General features: G+C 39.9%; 1 protein-coding gene across 1 annotated transcript in view; it reads left to right on the top strand.

Moving 5' to 3' along the window:
* The window catches only part of LOC138949936 (uncharacterized), a 251,406-nt gene that overhangs the window by 216,652 nt on the left and 14,622 nt on the right, over nucleotides 1-20,132 (top strand). The window contains exons 16-19 of the mRNA XM_070321720.1: nucleotides 1,541-1,615; nucleotides 7,440-7,520; nucleotides 12,387-12,464; nucleotides 19,096-19,200. Of these exons, the coding sequence (XP_070177821.1) occupies nucleotides 1,541-1,615; nucleotides 7,440-7,520; nucleotides 12,387-12,464; nucleotides 19,096-19,200 (339 nt within the window). The remainder of the gene's footprint in view (nucleotides 1-1,540; nucleotides 1,616-7,439; nucleotides 7,521-12,386; nucleotides 12,465-19,095; nucleotides 19,201-20,132) is intronic.

Here is a 20,132-nt window from a genome sequence, read left to right as displayed (position 1 = left end):
TGAGTGTTGTTTTTATATATTTTCATGGACTTAAGGGACGGACATTATTTGAACTATTTATGCACTGCTGTTTTTTTTTAATTGATGATTGTAAAGTGTATTGGCTTTCAGTTTTAAAGAGTAATTGTAATCAAAATGTTGTTCTATTTATTGATTTATTATCTGGTCTAGTTTTGGTACTTAGCATTGTTTTGTTTTTTTGTTTATAGGGTTCTTCTTCTAGTCCACGCCATATCTACATAGAAATAAAATACGAAAACCAATCCTGCTTTCCGACTTCTCTTTTTACTGACCCCTGAAAAAATATCCCCCAAAAGTTCAGTAAGGTTACACAAATTTACATTAGGTTAGGCGAAATGCGGCGAAACAAGGACATTTGTTCCAGGTCGTAAGTGAAGTAAGTTGGAGGGAAAGGGAGGGTGCGAAAGGGATCGCCATGTCGGTTTGAAGTTCAAATTCGTTTTAAACACTGTCAGTGATCACAAAAATGCCCGCAACAAAACCGACATTGGTTGAACAGTTCATATACATCAAACAGGTTATTACTGTATGTGAAAACACAGTTTCTTCGCATTTGAAGTGCGATCGCCGCCATGTTAGTTTTCAACTAACCCCAGGACAAAAGACTTATCAGCTTCAAAACGAGTGGATAGTTTGAGCTGGACTTTATTGTGAGGATATAGCTAATCTCGACTCATGCATTAGCTTAGGGTGATTTTTACAGTGGGCTGGATTAGCTCGGGGATAGAAGTTTATCCCGGGCTGAAGTCTCTATCCTCGACACTTACATACCGGCCCCGGACGCCTAATATTGACCAATGAAGAGTCGTTTACGAATCACTGCAAAAAGCGTCTAAAACTTCAAAATACCATGATACAACTCATAGTGCACGTCAGATTAATTCCAATACGCGTTAGATGTATCTGTTTTAGTTTGACAAGAACATTATTTGAAGCACAACAGGAAACTAAAGAAACTTATTAAACACAGAAAGACAATAAATGAAATCATCAACTTCCTCGAAAAGAAGACTAAATGTTTGGGTTTTTTTAAGCTCGAGGGCTAGCTACAGGTTAGTTTCGGCAAGCTTCTTTATGAATTATTGAAACCAGCCTTTAACTGAAATGCTATTCTAATTGCTAAAGGTGGTTCATATTAGGGGACACACACATACTTTGTGATTTTGCTAATATGTTTTATTTGCATTAGAAACTCGGGGTCAACACTGCTAAAGTATGACAAATACAGTCTTACCTGTCATATAGCAATTTGTGTAAGACAACAGCTTCGGCTGTGAACAGAAACTACTCCGTTTTAAGCCTCAAATTTAGAGGGAATGCTGCAAACAGTGTAAACAAATGGAACAAAGCCTGTGTGTGACTTTGTAAATACGATGTGTGTGTGTGTGTGTGTGTGTGTGTGTGTGTGTGTGTGTGTGTGTGTGTGTGTGTGTGTGTTTTGTGTGGACTATAGCGAATCTTGCATTTGCCATCATCTGCCTGCTAAAGAACTTGTATTACTTTCGTTTCTGTTCCGAAGAAGTTGCAGTCAATTTTCACTGCGGCACCTCAGCGGACTGCAACACAGGCATGGAATGCGTCAGCAACGTTTGCAGTGAGTTTTACAGTCACGACCCTGAATAGATGAGTTTGTAATTACATACACCTCCCCCGTTCCACCCTGCAAAGCGCGTCATTTTTACCTGACCAAGGAGAAGAAAGAGGAGACTAAGTTTGCAGCTGGAGTTAATTCGCCTTGACCTTGACCTTGACGGAAGGAGGGACGTAACAATAGTCTATTCCAGAATTGAATTGGAAGTAAGCGAACTCAACACGTCTGATATGTTTAACAAGCTAACTAACCATAACTGATCTCAATAACGCAGATTTAAATTGTGACTCACAAGAATAAGAACGAGCGTCTTAGTTATGAGAAGTGTATAAGGCCGTCCGGCAACCCATTGACAAACAACAACATTGTTTTGTAAACAAGTATATTTCGTATCACTTCCAGGCATGACCCAAGTGTATTCGAAACTTGAATATCACAGGGTCATGTTCTGGTAAATGAACAAAACAAAAAAAAACTATTTTCTCAAACGTTTTTAAAGAAAGTTCTTCGAAACTTAAAAATAAACTTCGTTGAAACTTCACACACTTCCAGGATTGTATTAGCTTCAGCCATGACCCGAGTTCTAATGACCTACGCCAAATGTCAAGGCCACATGTCAATTGAGATTCAAAAATAACAAGTTATTGATATCTTCCATGATTTTGAAGGTAGATCTCTGAAACGATACACACTAATAGGGTTTGATGACCTCAAGAATTGACCCACGTCTGCTTAACCCTAATCAAGTTTCAAGGTCACAATGTGTGTGTGTTCATGCTTAAAACAAGTCGCATGAAGCGATATTATTACATTTAGTCACCCTTTGAACTCACAGAATGAAATTGACCCTACCGCATTTTTTCATTGATATATACTCAATAGTCAGTTTCATACCCCGCGGTCGCGGTGACACGTTCACAGCACAGAGATATCTGTGGTTCACGCTCACAAGTGACAAACCAGAATAGCACAGTAGCGTAAAGCACTTTACAATGCAGCACACGTTTTTCAATTCTTCTTTCTTGGCATGCAAAGAACTTTTTCAAAATTTCAATTCTCTGCTTGGCAAACAGACGGTTTCCAGCCTCCCCACCACCCATGACTCCAAGGACCTGCCAGCTGTATTTTCTGACTACTTCACTGAGAAGATCGAAACCATCAGAAATAGCTTTCCTCCACCAGGGGCTTCGCCTCCGGCTTCACAATTCTCTGGTTCTTTGTTGGATAGCTTCACTCCTGTATCTGAGCAGTTTGTTTTGAAGATCTTGAAGAACACAGTGTCAAAGTCTTGTGAGCTAGACCCCATCCCCACCAACTTGTTTTATGAAAACCTTGACCTTTTTCTTCCCATCATAACCAACATAATCAACTCTTCTCTCACTTCTGGCACTGACTTGAAAACTGCAGTAGTTAAACCTTTGATCAAGAAACCATCTCTGGATAAAAATCAGTTGAAAAACTATAGGCCTGTTTCCAACTTGCCATTCATTTCTAAAATTCTGGAAAAAGTAGTGCTTAGTCAGCTTCTCTCCCACCTTGAAACCAACAACCTCTGCAACCCTCTTCAGTCAGCGTATAGGGCTGGCCACAGCACCGAGACTGTTTTGCTTCGTGTTGTGAATGACATTCTTTCTGCTCTGGATAATGATGACCTATCAGTTCTGCTTCTCTTGGATAACTCAGCTAGGTTCGATACGATCGGTCACTCTGTTCTGCTCTCTCGTCTCGAATCTGTTTTTGGCGTTCACTCTACCGCTCTTCACTGGTTTAGTTCATATCTACAGGGCCGTAGTCAGTATGTGTCTGTCAATAATCTCTCATCTCCTCCATCTCCTCTCTGTTTCGGCGTTCCCCAGGGATTAGTTCTAGGCCCAGTTTTATTTGTACTATACACCACTCCTCTCTCTGCCGTCATCAAGCAACACGCAGTCAATCACTACCTCTTTGCAGACGACACACAACTTCAACAAGCATGCAAGCCTACAGAAATCCAAGCGGTGACGCACACTCTCCAAAACTGCACTTCAGATATTAAATCATGGATGACAAACAATTTGCTCAAGTTAGATGATGACAAGACTGAATTTCTTCTTTTCTCTGGAGCTTCCTCTTCGACCACTTCCCTTCCAGCCTCCATCACAGTAGGTTCTAGTGACATTTCTCTCTCTGATAGTGCTAGGAATCTTGGGTTCATCATGGACTCCCACCTCTCAATGAAACAACACATCAAAAAAGTCTGTCAGACATGTTACTTTGAGATCAGAAGAATAGGTTCCATAAGAAAATTTCTCACTGTTGATGCCACTAAAACTCTCGTTACATCCTGCATTCTGTCCAGATTAGATTACTGCAACTCCCTTCTCATAGGCTGCCCTGACTCCACTCTCCAACCCTTGCAAAAAGTACAACACTCTGCTGCACGTCTCATTTTCAGAGCACAGCATCGACAACCCTGCACTCCTCTCATGAAAGAACTTCACTGGCTTCCTGTATCTGAACGTGTTAGGTATAAAGCTGCCTGCTTCTGCTACAATATCATCTCTGAATCGGCACCTGCCTATCTTTCTGAACTGGTCTCCCTCTACACTCCCTCTCGCACCCTTCGTTCTTCTGATGATGCTCGACTTCTCCGTCAAGGTCGCTTTAAACGCAAGGCTCATGGCTTCCGCACGTTTTCGTATTATGGACCTCCGTTATGGAATTCACTCCCCTTTCAATTACGTCACTCTCCATCCATTTCATTTTTTAAGTCCAATTTGAAAACTCACTTGTTCCAACAACATTACGGATAGTTCCTTAGTATAGAGTCTGGCGATTTGAGATGTGCATGATGTGTTGTTTGAATCTGACAGTGATTGTATATTTTTTGTATACATGTATTGTTGTCACGCGCTTTGAACTTCTGATAAGGCGCTTTATAAATGCCCGTTATTATTATTATTATTATTATTATTATTATTATTATTATTATTATTATTATTATTATTATTATTTGTTTTTAATCCAAACATAACATATCTATATGTTTTGGGAATCAGGACATGATAAAGAATAAGATGACATTGTTTTTAAATCGACTTCTGACCTTTCAATTTTAATCAAAGTTGTCAAGCTTGTTTTTACTCCAAATGTAACATCTCTCTATGTTTTTGTAATCTGAAAATGATAAAGAAGTCTGCATCTTCTTTTGAAAAAAAAAGAATCTAGTTATGCATTTAGGCTATTGTACAGTGAAAAACTATGTTGCTGCGCCTGTGCTTTAAATGTAAAGTCTCAAGACAACTAATAAATAGATTTTTTTAAATAAAGACAGATTTCGATTTCATCTAAAAATGCCAAAAGGGAGTTTGAACTACAGTAGAGTACGATGGGGGAAACTAGGCTGTAACTATCGTATCTGAAAAGGTGAACTAAAACTCAAAGTGCTAATGTTGAACTTTAGCGTTGCCTCAAAGTCATCGTATGCGATTTGTTAAAAAAATAAAACTCGCCTTCAAATAATCTTGGTGACTTTGTTTTTAGCAAACAATGAAGAAGCAAGTCTCAGGCTCATCACGTTTCCGACACGGTCGAACGCACAACTCACTTCCCGTATCAGCTGCTCTAGCCTTCGATAACCTTTCTGATTTCCGCGTGTTCTTCAAGCCAATCAAAACTAGCTGGGGTTTTTCTTCATTGCATTCTTATATGTGCGTCATTTTAGCAACACTGCCTGCGTAGTTTTCGCAAACAAATCGCACGATACACGGTTGTAGTTTTGATTCAATGAAGGCAAGACAAAAGCAATATGGCGGCCAGTGACGCTCTTTTTATATTTAGTCAAGTTTTGACTAAATGTTTTAACATAGAGGGGGAAATCGAGACGAGGGTCGTGGTGTATGTGTGTGTGTGTGTGTGTGTGTGTGTGTCTGTCTGTGCGTGTGTGTGTGTAGAGCGATTCAGACCAAACTACTAGATCGATCTTTATGAAATTTTACATGAGAGTTCCTGGGAATGATATCCCCGGAATTTTGTTTTTTTTCGATAAATACCTTTGATGACGTCATATCCGGCTTTTTGACTCACATGCAAAGCAAAAGTGAGTCTATGTACTCACCCGAGTCGTCCGTCCGTCCGTCCGGCCGGACGTCCGGCCGTCCGGAAAACTTTAACGTTGGATATTTCTTGGACACTATTCAGTCTATCAGTACCAAATTTGGCAAGATGGTGTATGATGACAAGGCCCCAAAAAACATACATAGCATCTTGACCTTGCTTCAAGGTCAAGGTTGCAGGGGCCATAAATGTTGTCTAAAAAACAGCTATTTTTCACATTTTTCACATTTTCTCTGAAGTTTTTGAGATTGAATACCTCACCTATATATGATATATAGAGCAAAGTAAGCCCCATCTTTTGATACCAGTTTGGTTTACCTTGCTTCAAGGTCAAGGTCACAGGAGCTCTTCAAAGTTGGATTGTATACATATTTTGAAGTGACCTTGACCCTGAACTATGGAAGATAACTGTTTCAAACTTAAAAATTATGTGGGGCACATGTTATGCTTTCATCATGAGACACATTTGGTCACATATGATCAAGGTCAAGGTCACTTTGACCCTTATGAAATGTGACCAAAATAAGGTAGTGAACCACTAACAGTGACCATATCTCATGGTAGAAAGAGCCAATAAGCACCATTGTACTTCATATGTCTTGAATTAACAGCTTTGTGTTGCATGACCTTGGATGACCTTGGGTCAAGGTCACATGTATTTTGGTAGGAAACATGTGTAAAGCAGTTCTTAGTGTATGATGTCATTGCTAGGTTTAGTTATTTGACCTTGACCCTGAAGGTCAAGGTCATGTAAAGGTCAAGGTCAAGCATGTGAGTCGTATGGGCTTTGCCCTTCTTGTTGTAAAAGTTGAGGCGGCACTGTCACACTCTCATTATTCAATCAAATTGATTGAAATTTTGGCCAAGCAATCTTCGACAAAGGCCGGACTTCGGTATTGTATTTCAGCTTGGTGGCTTACAAATTAATTAATGACTTTGGTCATTAAAAATCTGAAAATTGTGAAAAAAATATTTTTTTTATAAAACGATCAAAATTTACGTTCATCTTATTTTTCATCATTTTCTGATTCCAGAAACATATAAATATGTTATATTTGGATTAAAAACAAGCTCTGAAAATTAAAAATATAGAAATTATGATCAAAATTAAATTTTCGAAATCAATTTAAAAACACTTTCATCTTGTTACTTGTCGGTTCCTGATATTGATATGATATGTTTGGATTAAAAACACGCTCAGAAAGTTGAAACGAAGAGAGGTACAGAAAAGCGTTCTATCCTTCTCAGCGCAACTACTACCCCGCTCTTCTTGTCAATTTCACTGCCTTTGCCACGAGCGGTGGACTGACGATGCTACGAGTATACGGTCTTGCTGAAAAATTGCATTGCGTTCAGTTTCATTCTGTGAGTTTGACAGCTTGACTACATGTTGTATTTTCGCCTTACGCGACTTGTTCAAACCTCCGTTTGCACGAGAGCTACTCCGGTTCCATTAAAGGAAAATGTTGGTTCGGTCGTCCGGCGAAAATTCATCGAATTTTGTTTGTGTGTTTGTTTTGAAACCGGATTTTCCGACAAGAAAATTTTTCAAAAAACGGATTTCCGGCTGGAACCGGAAAGGTATTAGCCCTATTCAGGCCTACATCTTATTGTAGCTGAAAAAAGAGCTAATTCATCGTGTGTGTGTGTGTGGGTGTGTGTGTGGGTGTGTGTGTGTGTTGGTGTGTGTGTATGTGTGTGTGTGTGTGTGTGTGTGTGTGTGGGTGTGAAGAGTTCCAGACCGGACAGCGATGCTTGCCGGGAGAAAATCAGTGCAAACCTGCACACGCATGCGGCTTTGATAACGTATGCAGTGAGTATACATTTACTTCTTTTACCACAAGGAACACGTTTTTAGATAAGGTTTTGGTAACACGGTTGAGGTGGGACTGCCACTTTAATTCAGCGTCTATGGTGACCCCTAGAACACGATCACGATGGCTGGTTACTTGCTCAATAGGTGACTCATTTAAACTGAGATGAAGATTCAGAGGAGCGAGTTGGTGTTTCTGTCGTGTTGTGATCACCATGCATTTAGTTTTGCCTGGGTGTATAATCATTGAGTTTTGTTTACACCAATCAAATATGTTGTTCAAACTCGTTTGAAGAGAGGTTTCAATAGATTGTAAACTTTTACCGGACGTGTAAAGAGACGAGTCGTCTGCAAAAAGGTCATTAATAACCGTCTTGTCTGATATATAGATTGGTAGATCGTTAATGTAAATGCAAAATAAAAGTGGGCTCAAAACTGATTCTTGTGGGACGCCGTGCATTAGCCGTCCTATGGAAGAACAGTTACCATTAAGGGAGACAAACTGCGCTCTGTTCGCTAAATAAGAACGAAAAAAAAGGTAAGTAGGATGCGTCGCCTAAATAACAAGAAAATTTCTTGTGTGATCAACAATATCAAACGCTTTCTTAAAATCAAGGAAGACGGCGCCGACTGTTTCCGAATGGTTAATGGCAGAGAGCCACGTATCGCATAATTTAAGGAGCGAAAAGACCACGGTTTTCCATGTGCAGAAGCAAGCACTTTTGTACATGTTTTTCTAATGGTTTTGATAGAACAGACAATAGGGAAATTGGCCTAAAATTGTTTATGTCGGTTAAGTCTTTTGTTTTGGGAAGTGAAATTACTTTTGCGGTTTTAAATATGTCTGGAAACACATTTTGGTCAATAAATAAGTTGTACGCATACGTAATTGGCTCAACAAAAAAGGGTGACGCTAACGTGAGTAAGGAAGCGGGTATGTTATCGGGTCCCATTGACTTTTTATTACCCAAGTCAGTTATTAGTCGCCCGACTTCGTGGACTGCAATGAATGGGATGTTAAAAGGTTCAACTTCTTTCATATTGGCCTGGTAAAATAATTGAAGAAATTGTGGGCATTCATACTCGCTTTTGTCATGTTCCCTATAGGTAGACTCCAAAAGTTTACTAGGAAGAGATAAAAAAATTAATCATTAAAGGCACTGGGTGAAATACCAACCGAAGTTAAATGTTGTCGGGTTTTTGATTTTGCAGTTATTTCGTTTATTGCTCTCCATAAGGAAGCGGTATCTTTCTTCTCGAAAACAAGTTTATTAAAATAATGCCTTTTGGCCCGGCGCACGAGGTCTAAGACCTTATTTCTTTGTTTCTTGTAATCAGCTTTTAATTTGTTCTCTTTATATAAATCGATACGAGCCATAGCGTTTATAATGTCTTCATTTAACCACGGGGGAAGTGTGGGATGCTTAACCCTCTTTTTGCGCAACGGTGCATGCTTATCAATAATTGGCAAAAATGCCTCATACAAAGCAGAAAAGGCACTATTTGGACAAGTATGATTGCAAATAAGATGCAAGGGCACAGAAGCAATGTCTCGCAAAAAATCCGTCTCATTGAAATTTTTAAAGGATCTGTACTCAATTGTTGTATGACCCTTAGGCTGACGTTTTGGTAATTTAAAAGACCAAGTGCAAAAAATAGGGCTATGGTCACTTATACTTTCATTGGATATAAACACTTTGGAAACATTACACACATTGTTTGTGTAAATATGACCAATTAACGTTGCACTAGTACTGGTTACTCTTGTTCGATCTTTGATTAATTGCTGAAGACCAAACAGTGATGTAGTAGAAGACCATGCATGTTGCGGTTTGTTTAAATCATAATTAAAATTACATAAGAGGAGAATGTTAGAATTACAGTTATTAACGTTGTCCATCATGCGCACAAAATCGTCAATCCATGCAAGTGAAGAGGCTGGATTTTTTATATATACCCCACTAACACAGAAGGAGATTTAGAGTGTTTTATCTCCGTCCAGATGCACTCCACATTCTCTGACTCTAAATCAGTTCTCCTTGTGATTTTCAAAATACTGTCATGGACGTAAAGCACAAGTCCAGTATGATTAGACTGGTTGCTGTCGCGTCTTAAAATTGTATAGTTAGTAATGTCAATAGAGGTGTCGTCGATCCTGGAATCAAGGCAAGTTTCGCTAAGTCCAAACAACTAAATTGGCTTGTTTGGTCGGTTTAACATTAACTCTTACCAGTTCGCTCCCTTGCCCATCGTAAGCAACCTTACGATGCCCCCCCTGTAGTTTTCCACTGACCAATTATCTAATTACTTTTTTTTTATTTTTTTTTTACATTGGATGGGTCGGACAGTGGATAAACTCATATTTAAGACACACTTTATGACTGAAACAAGCTGGGTTTTTGTTATAAGTTAGTTATAGAAATGCATTATTAGGCCAAAAAAAAAAAAAAGTCTGTTAACGGTAATATAGGCCAAAAAAATAGGGTCGGTAGGTCGGGACTTTTTTTTAATTTTTTTTTATTTCCCCAAAACATATTTTTAAGTTATTTTGCCAAAAAACAAAGCCCCCCTTTTTTTTTTTTTTTCCAATTTTTTTTTTTCAAATTTTTTTTTTTCAAATTTTTTTTTTTCAATTTTTTTTTATTTTTTTTTTTTTTTTTTAACCAAATGCCAAACAAAAGTCTAGGGTCGCGCGAAAAAATAGGGTCAGTCAGGATACCGTAAACAGAATATTTTTTTTGGGGGGGGCCTTAGGCATGAAACGTCCAACTTTGAAATTTGGGTGGGGGTATTCAGGTGACAATAACTTTTTTGTTTATCAGCAAAACTCTATAAAACTTTGCTATGTTATGTAAAATGAATGCCCAAACAGACTAGTTAGCAGCATATCTAAAATAAACTGAACACAAAAAAAATTTCTTCTTTGTGTTTGTCACGTGTTCCAAAAAATGGGCGTACAAATTTCAACAAAAATCATGTTGTCACCCCCATAAAATTTTTACCTTTAAAGATAGCACAATTCTCTTTGCAAATATGAAAAGCTTATTCATTTTCCTTTCATTTGATATATAACTTTCTATATTTCATTTAGAATATGACCCCAGATAGCCACTCGGCAAGTAGGCACCAACAGCACTGTAAAATATGCCCTAAAACCCCCGAACTGGTATTAAGCACACATCTGGAACTTTGTTAAACAAATGACAAAAACCGGACAAGAAAAAGGAAAAGCAAATGTCAGTGTCTACCAAGGCACTTAAATTGTCCGTGATGAAAACCGCCACAGAGAGTTAAAAAAAAACTCAGTGTAATTCCAACACACAAGAACACTTTTGCAGAACAGGTACCACGGGTAGCAAAAATAGAGAATAACTGTAAATAAAAGAAAACCGTGAAAAGAGAAAAAAAGCGAAAGAAAATACAACAATAAAATCAACAACAATCCAGCTCTAATTGAAATTGAGGATACCAATCAATCAATGGAGTTTGTAGTAGACTACCACACTCACAATTTATCAGAGAACTCAGCAGTATTTCTTTTCCAGATCACACCTTTTGGGCTACTACTCGGCACACAGAGACACTTCACGAACTAGCATCTACCCTACGCTACACACCTTCAAGACACAGATTCCGAAACAAAGCACAAATTACTATTACACAGATATAATTGGACCAAGCCAGCTTCTCCTCTACACACAGTTGCCAAAAAACAAGCCACAAATTAATACGGCATGGCGATTGGTTGCTGGAAGAGAGAGAGAGAGAGAGAGAGAGAGAGAGAGAGAGAGAGAGAGAGAGAGAGAGAGACAGTGACAGAGAGAGAAAAGAGAAACACACACACACACACACACACACACACACACACACACACACACACACACACACACACACACACAGTCTCTTGCTTATCAATAACAAGCAATTCCCAAACGCGCATCACACCGGGCACATTGCTTTGGGATTGAACAATCAACAACAAAGTATACACAGGCCAACGACTGACAATCTCTGCCGTTCGCATACACAGTACAAATAACAGAGTTAACGAATTTGTCTATCGCGTTCATACCTCCAGCAAATGTCTGCCAGTGCTCAGATTTGCCTTAAAAGCATTTGCAGTAACCATTATTGCCCCTGCATGCAACGGATGTTTGGCATAACACCTTGAATTAATATGAATATTTTTAAAGTTCTTTGGGATACGTTACGTAACTCTACCTGTATTGCCAATATATTCATAAAAGTTATGGTGATCTTAATTCACCTACTGGAAGTTTGAAACGTTTTCATTGAGACATTTAGGATATATTGAACTTCTCAGTGGAGGACCCCTTAAAAAATGACCGCCAAACTTGCTCTTTTGGGCCTTTCAAACTGTTAACCCCTACCTCATTTGAAAACAGATTGTATCAAGACTAGTCAAGTTAGGTGCACAAATCAAACTGTTTTTGAATGGAAATGGAATGGCATTTCCATCGATATGCAGAATTGTTTCTTATCAGAAAATTCTGATTTTTTTTTTACAGATTTTAAAATACGAGACCTTGGTTTTTGTCAGGTCGATTTTGGGGGTGCCCTGACTTCGGCGGTGGTCACGTGATACCTACAACAGAAATCTTTAATCCGAAAAGTGTGCAAGGAAGCCAAGTGAACGACCTTCAATGGCATATCCAGTTTGAATAAAATGACACGTGAATGAATGTTTTAGTTTGGATACGAAAATGGGTGCAAACATGTTTTTGCTCAGACGTATTACATATAAAGAAAGGTGAGTCGCATAATCCTTTGCTTTTCGTGTTTTATAAGTGTTTCCCAAGCAAAACTTGAACTGTTATTGCCACATCCACGTGTTTTGTTGTTCAGGATTGGAAGTTGAAGCTGACTGTTCGAATCATCCACTGCTATGCAAGTCCGGAGCGATGTGTGAGGCTGGTCTTTGCAGTGAGTATATTTTGTCTTTACACCCCCGGTATAGGGGTGTGTATAGGATTCGGTCGGTGTGTTTGTTTGTTTGTGTTCGCATATATAGATCTCAAGAATGAACGGACCGATCGTCACCAAACTTGGTGAACAGGTTCTATACATTCCTGAGACGGTCCTTACAAAAATTGGGACCAGTCAAACACACGGTTAGGGAGTTATTGGTGGATTAAAATTATACAAGGACTTATAGAGGGACATCTTAATGGTCAAAGGGAAATAACCATTCTCACTCAGTCACTGCCACCAACTGAGAAGGTTATTTCCCTTTGACGGGGGTGTTTTTCCTACCTCGGAGGAATTTCTTGTTTTTGTTGGATTTTATTTTGAATCTAAAACTATAGAGTGTGTTTGTATTTGAAGCATCATTTTGACAGCCCTGGGTAATCAGGAGAGTCTTAGGAATGAACAGTGTTTGGCTTCGACGATCTCCAAAAATGACACAAATCTTTTCTTGAAATTTCAAGGTCACAGCCTGAAATATGTTGATGCAGAAGATCTATCAATACTTAAAATATCAACTAAGCTATCAAGGAAATAAGTCTATACTTCATCAAATATGATGTCATTGTTTGATTTTAGGTCACAGCTTATATATAATGTTTGCCCCCGGGGTAATTTAGTCTTTGCTAGACTAGTGGGGATCACATCATTCTATGAGGTCGTTGTGTCAGTGTGGTCACCTAAGTGTGTGAGAACAATTGTTTTGTCTCGGCCAGCCCAGTATCAATCATGTCAACTTGGATGCAACTGGGTCAAAAGCATAATTAATAGCTTTCTGTTGCTCTTATGTTTTCTTTTTTTCCTACAAAACACTACAAAGATCATGCAGGACACACGGACAGTACATCAAAATATACACGAGAAGATACAATGGTCGCTAAACATTTTAATCTCCCTGGACATACACTAGCAGACATGCAATGCACAGCCATAGAAAAAATCCATGCAGAAGACATTGCTTTGAGAAAAAGAAGAGAAAGGTTCTGGAGACATCAGCTGCAGACCAATTTCCCTGACGGACTTAATGTGTTTGACTAATTGACTGTTGCTGCCCTATGTATTTGTTATTGCGAGGCTGTTCGCGGATATAATGTTTGGATATTTTTCTATAATTATCCCTTTGTTGTTCGCAGCAGAGTACACAACGTCTTTTGACGCTATCAACAAGATAAGCAGTGTCCTATGGCTATAAACTTATCAGCCTTGTAACATGTTAGCTCCCTGGATCGCATTCAACACCTGGAAGTATGTGTGTGTGTGTGCGTGTGGGAGTGAGTGTGCTCAAGTGTATGTGCTTGCAAACATATGAAGTTTTACCTTTACTGCTTACTTTAGAGAGAGAGAGAGAGAGAGAGAGAGAGAGAGAGAGAGAGAGAGAGAGAGAGAGAGAGAACAATAGCAAATTTGCACGTGTTTTATCTATTTTTAGAATGACGTCATTTGTATTCTTACGTAATTTCCTTTCTGTTTTTACGTCATCGTTTGTTTTGATTCCATTACTGAAGAAGGAGTTTTTACTCCGAAATATTTATTTCATTTTGGTGTTTGGGTGTTATTTTTTATTCTTTTTCTTTTTTTCCTCAAAATTTGGGGTGGGGCAAGTTTTTTTTGGGGGATATTCTTAGGATTGAAACACCAAATGAATGTATACACCAGGTGGCATCAGGATCAAGTTTAGGGCAATAATGAGGAAATCAACGCTCTCTTGGACATTATTTTATGAGCGTAGAACAGCAAATAGTGTTTTGATTCAAGTATAGTTGAACCTTCCTTTTTAAGACCTGAATTTCTCAGATTTTGTCAGGATTCCACAGTAATGGGAATAACAAAGGGGAGTCGAATAAAACATTTGCTTGTCTTGTTTCTTTGTTTTTTAAATTATGTAAAACGATACACATGTATGCCGAAGGTACAAAGCCTATTTATATGTTGCGGTAAATGGCAAGATTCAAAGCTTGCGTCGACCCCTTGGAGCATCACACGTTGAAGACTGACAGCATAATTACTAATAAAGTGGGTGTCACACTTGCGTTACGTTTTACAGCTTATTAATCGCCTTATGAGATGTGCTTATGAAATCGCGGTCACACTTGCGTTACGTTTCATAACGCGGTTCCACATTACCACTCCCGCTTACTCACTCGCACGTGAAAATTGCCGATTTCGAAGTAAATAACAATAAATAACATAAATAACAATGACCGAAACTTCTTCTAATTCCTTCGCGTGACGTCGAACCATCTTACACCATAATGTGACGTCTTCAAGACCTAACCCTGACTTTATTCCTGGATTACTGCGTACCTTGGATACATTTAAAAAAAACGATCACCACATACACTCTTCAAAAAAAGTTAGGGATCGGTTGAAAAAACGTATCTAATAAAAAATTGCCAAACAATTAAACATCGACATAATAATTAAAAGATTAATGTGTTTGAACTAACAAATGAACAATGAGTCTTGACCTAGAATTTTGTTTGGCAGGCAGAGTTATTTCCCTTTGTGGGACTTCTCAAAAGCTTCTGCATTTTGGAAGAAAAAGGGTGTTTTTTTTATAGCCGGAACGCATGCCAGGGAAAAAGGTTGTGATGCACGTGCTACAACAGGGTCCTGGCTATGAACATCGCTCACCAGCTTGTGTTTAAAGGTTGACACGCTGACACATTTATGCACAGTAGCAACATGGCCCCACGAAGAAAACTGAGCGATTTGGATAGAGGAAGGGCAATAGGATGGCTACAAGACGGTGTTGCTGCCAGGCAAGTGGCCCAGAGGCTTGCAGTGGCTCCCTCTGTCATTATCAGACTAAAACAGAGATTCCACGCAACTGGAAGAGTGCAAGAGCGACAACGTTCTGGTCGGCCCAGAGTCACCACACAAAGAGAGGATCGCTTCATTCAGAGGCAGGCCATGCAACAAAGAATGGCTACGGCAAAAAACATTAGGCAACGCCTACAAGCTACCACCAACACTGTTGTTAGTGGTTAGACGATCCGAAACCACTTACACAACTTTGGCTTGCGTGCAAGGCGTCCAGTCCGAGGAACAACCCTGAGTCACTGCTAATCACCGAACAGCTCACCGAGCCTGGTGCACTCAACATGTGACGTGGCAACGTCAGCAGTGGGCTCAGGTGTTGTTTACAGATGAGTCCCGCTTTTGCTTGGAACCTGCTGATGGTCGCATCCGAGTGTGGAGGCGTCGCGGAGAGCACTTCGGAGAAGGCGCTGTTCTGGAATGACAGCGTTTTGGCGGAGGCTCTGTGATGGTCTGGGGAGGGATCAGCACACGTCTCAGGACACCTCTGTACCATGTAGTGGGCAACTTGACCGGTGTCCGCTACCAGAATGAGATCCTGCAACCCCTGGTCGTTTCAGCCCTCCAAGCGATCGGCCCTCGTGCGATTCTTCAGGATGACAACGCACCTCCCCATCGCTCTGCAGCTGTAAACACCTTCATCCAGCAGGCCAGGGTCAACAGGATGCTGTGGCCAGCCAACAGCCCGGACCTGAACCCCATTGAGCACATGTGGGACGAGCTTTGTCGTCGGGTACAGCAACATCACCCTCCTCCTGCCAATATGGGTCAACTGCTGCAATGGCTCCAGCAGGAGTGGAATGGAGTTCCCAGAGCATTCATATGCAACCTGATCCACTCCATGCGCCAACGATGTGTTGAATGCCTGGCACACAACGGAGGGCACACGCGTTATTGACACTGATTCACATTGTTGTGAATTCCATGTTCGAGGGTTGTCACGTTTGACACACTCTAGCTAAATTGTCGCTGCCGCGTTCGATCTTTGCTTTGTTTGTCATTACTCCTTGGTTGTTCAATTATATAATGTTTAAACAATGAAAGAATTCGGTCTTGTCTGTTTTGTATGGCGTGCTTGTAAAAAAGTGATCCTTAACTTTTTTTGAAGAGTGTATGTGACCCTCCACCACGGAATGAGTCGCATGATTTTCATATTTTTACATTTTCCTAAAGAGTTGTTTATGCTCTATCCAATGGTGCAAACCGTTTTAGAAAAGAGCAAAAACTGTTTGAGTTATAATCCTGTGACTAAGGTGACCCTCACACTGTTATCAGACACTCCCCGGACTTATATTAAGCCTAGCGCGGAACCGCGCGAGGTGATATGCGACTCATTTCGTCGTGGAGGGTCACATATGCTTCAGAATCCAAACATAATGTAAGTATTCTTCAACGGATAATCACATTTTCTGTCGGATTAACGCGGTTGTCTGACAATGGTGCTGGAGGAGAGCAACACTGCAATCGGGCAACTCCCCGTGCAAAGACGAACAATCAATTGACTGGCATCTCCTTTGTAAAACCCGATTGTGTTTGATTTCTGTATTTCACTGGTTCAACCGCGGCAGTCGACCGTCTGTGTTTCTGTGTTGTGAAACTGGTACCTATTACTGACCTCTCCTGATTGGTCAACTTGCTCCGCGTGATGAAATCTACATAGAAAAATAGAACTGGTCCAAAGCTTATGATTTTGACATTAGCTCATGCGCAGAGGTGATTGCATAAGCGTAAGGCAAGTGTGACAGGGCCTTAAGGGAATGATGTAACAAGAACACTGAGACCCAGGCCACCATGGAAGCTCTGGGCATGAAAGGACACGAAAGCGAAAATGATTTTTGAATTTTAATTTTTTGATGATTGAAGATTAGAATGGTGATTACGGTTTGAGACTTCTGGCGTCAACCAGCGCAATAACCGCTGGAAGGACGTAGTGGATGTCTGTTCTCTGGAGGGAATGCTCACTCAGTCTGGCTCCGCGATTTAACAGTCAATATCGTTAGTAGGGGGCATAGCATAGGTAGCGGCCTGCGTCCGTTGACTCGGAACAGGACCACTACCGACCACCGTCGGAGTGACTCATGCAGCAGCAGTGCAGTGTTACCTTCAGAGGGTAGCCCTCCGCAGCAATCTTATATCCCTGCCTGGAGTATCTGTAAAATTGACAAGTCTAGTTTAGCTATCTGGCAGCGGAACGAAATTCAGATGTGGATGGAGCAGTGAGTACTGGAACGGGGTCGGTGTGGGAGCGTACTGGGACAAGAAACGCGCGTCGGGACAAGCAATACACAAACATTAAACAAGTCGCGTAAGGCGAAAATACAACATTTAGTCAAGTAGCTGTCGAACTCACAGAATGAAACTGAACGCAATGCAACGCAGCAAGACCGCATACTCGTAGCATCGTCAGTCACCCGCTCACGGCAAAGACAGTGAAATTGACAAGAAGAGCGGGGTAGCAGTTGCGCTCAGAAGGATAGCACGCTTTTCTGTACCTCTCTTTGTTTTAACTTTCTGAGCGTGTTTTTAATCCAAACATATCATATCTATATGTTTTTGGAATCAGGAACCGACAAGGAATAAGATGAAAGTGTTTTTAAATTGATTTCGAAAATTTAATTTTCATATTGATTTTTATATATTTAATTTCAGAGCGTGTTTTTAATCCAAATATAACATATTTATATGTTTTTGGAATCAGCAAATGATGGAGAATAAGATGAATGTAAATTGGGATCGTTTTAAAAAAAATTTTTTTTTTTACAATTTTCAGATTTTTAATGACCAAAGTCATTAACTAATTTTTAAGCCACCAAGCTGAAATGCAATACCGAAGTCCGGGCTTCGTCGAACATTACTTGACAAAAATTTCAACCAATTTGGTTGAAAAATGAGGGCGTGACAGTGCCGCCTCAACTTTCACGAAAAGCCGGATATGACGTCATCAAAGACATTTATCAAACAAATGAAAAAAACGTATGGGGATATCATACCCAGGAACTAGATCGGTCCAGTAGTTTAGTCTGAATCGCTCTACACGCACACACAGACACACACAGACACACACACACACACACACACACACACACACACACACACACACACACACACACACACACACACGCACATACACCACGACCCTCATCTCGATTCCCCCCTCTACGTTAAAACATTTAGTCAAAACTTGACTAAATGTAATTAACAAAAAGATTAAAAGCTTGCAAGGTAGTATCAGTCAATTTGTTCAGTGGACTAACGAATGGCAAGTGCAAGCGTTCGCCCATTGGCAAAAATAACAAGAATATAAACCATCCCCATGTCCATGCTAAAAATGAATGATCTTTATTGTCAATGATTTTCTTCTGAAGAATGCGACCTTTCTCGTTGCTGCCGAGACCGTGTGATACGAAATGTATGGACACATTTTGCTGAGTGCAATTGTGTTTCAGTTTATCACCCAGACACACAGGAACAATACAACTTAATTAGTCAGGCCTCCATTGCTTCCATTTGTCATGAAAACCCATGAACATTCCCCAAAAAGGCAAATACTGTATTTGTTAACACTTAGTTCTGGATTCACCATCCCTTATCAGCACCTTCAGGTAATGTGGAGCCGATAAGTTTCATTTCTCACATGAATTGATACAATAGTGCGCTAACAGTTTTAGCACAGTCGCTTTGTTTAATAAAATGCCTCTGTTTGATCTTGTGAAACAAATATTTACTGATAATTACTATTAATGTTAATATTTATGATGTGACGTTCCAGAGCTGAAGGCAGGGGTGATATGTACGGTTGCCCGGGGAACCGAATGCGGTGCGGGCACCACCTGTTCCGAAATCAAGCAAGACAACATCACCTCAAAAACCTGCAGTCAGTGTTTCATATGCACGGTTATGTAGCAATTTGTGTCTCTTTATTTACCTTGGGGGGTGGGGGGAGAGGGGGGGGCAAGAAAGAGATGGCGCGCGCACAAGAGAGTGAGAGAGAAGAGATGGATGGTTCAATTGTATAACCAGTGGTTTGTTTTTTACGATGACAACAATAGAGTAAATTTACAAAAGCAACATGTCACATATTATATCAAATCAAAAGCATATAAATGATATTATACTGATATAAGCTTGATCGTAACAATTGTTTTAGACATTTTCAGAGGCTTCTTCATAAAGTCAGCATGTAAGGGGCCCACACAAAAAGTTAAAATACGAACACAAACTCACAACAAGCAAAACGTTGCCACTTTTACATACGAGAAGATCCGTCGCGATATAACCTTGAATGGTTGAAAACGACGTTAAACACCAAATAAAGAAAGAAAGATACGAGAAGATAGTCAAATCAATTGTCTACACAGATAGCCAGTCGCCCAGAGAACATTTGGGTCATCCTGACGGGGTTGGGGTTGCTACCACACTTTTTTTTTCTTCAGATTTTAACAATAGAATTCTAAATCTAGAGTCCTGGGGCTATTCGTTATACCGCTTTTGAGAAAAACGTGGTTTTGTGTGCGCATTTTCCTTCTTTGTGCTTACTATTCCCGTTTAGAGGGTTAGGTTCATTAAGCGGACATAGAAGTTGAACGGCTTGTCTAAAATTCTTTAACGGCATATCATTTGGAAAGGTAAGGTAATCATACAGATTTTGACGTCAATTAAAAATGACGTCACATTGTTCTTGTGTATGTAGTGATGACGTATTTTTGTTTCTTCAAAATATCGTTATCAGCAAAGTCGCTGCTTTGGTGTTTCATTTAAATCATTTGAAAATATGCAAGACATAAAATCCAACTATACAGACAGTTT

Source organism: Littorina saxatilis, linkage group LG16 (genome assembly GCF_037325665.1).
Source record: "Littorina saxatilis isolate snail1 linkage group LG16, US_GU_Lsax_2.0, whole genome shotgun sequence".
In the NCBI taxonomy this organism is placed as follows: domain Eukaryota; kingdom Metazoa; phylum Mollusca; class Gastropoda; order Littorinimorpha; family Littorinidae; genus Littorina; species Littorina saxatilis.
This window is presented reverse-complemented; position numbering and strand designations above follow the sequence as displayed.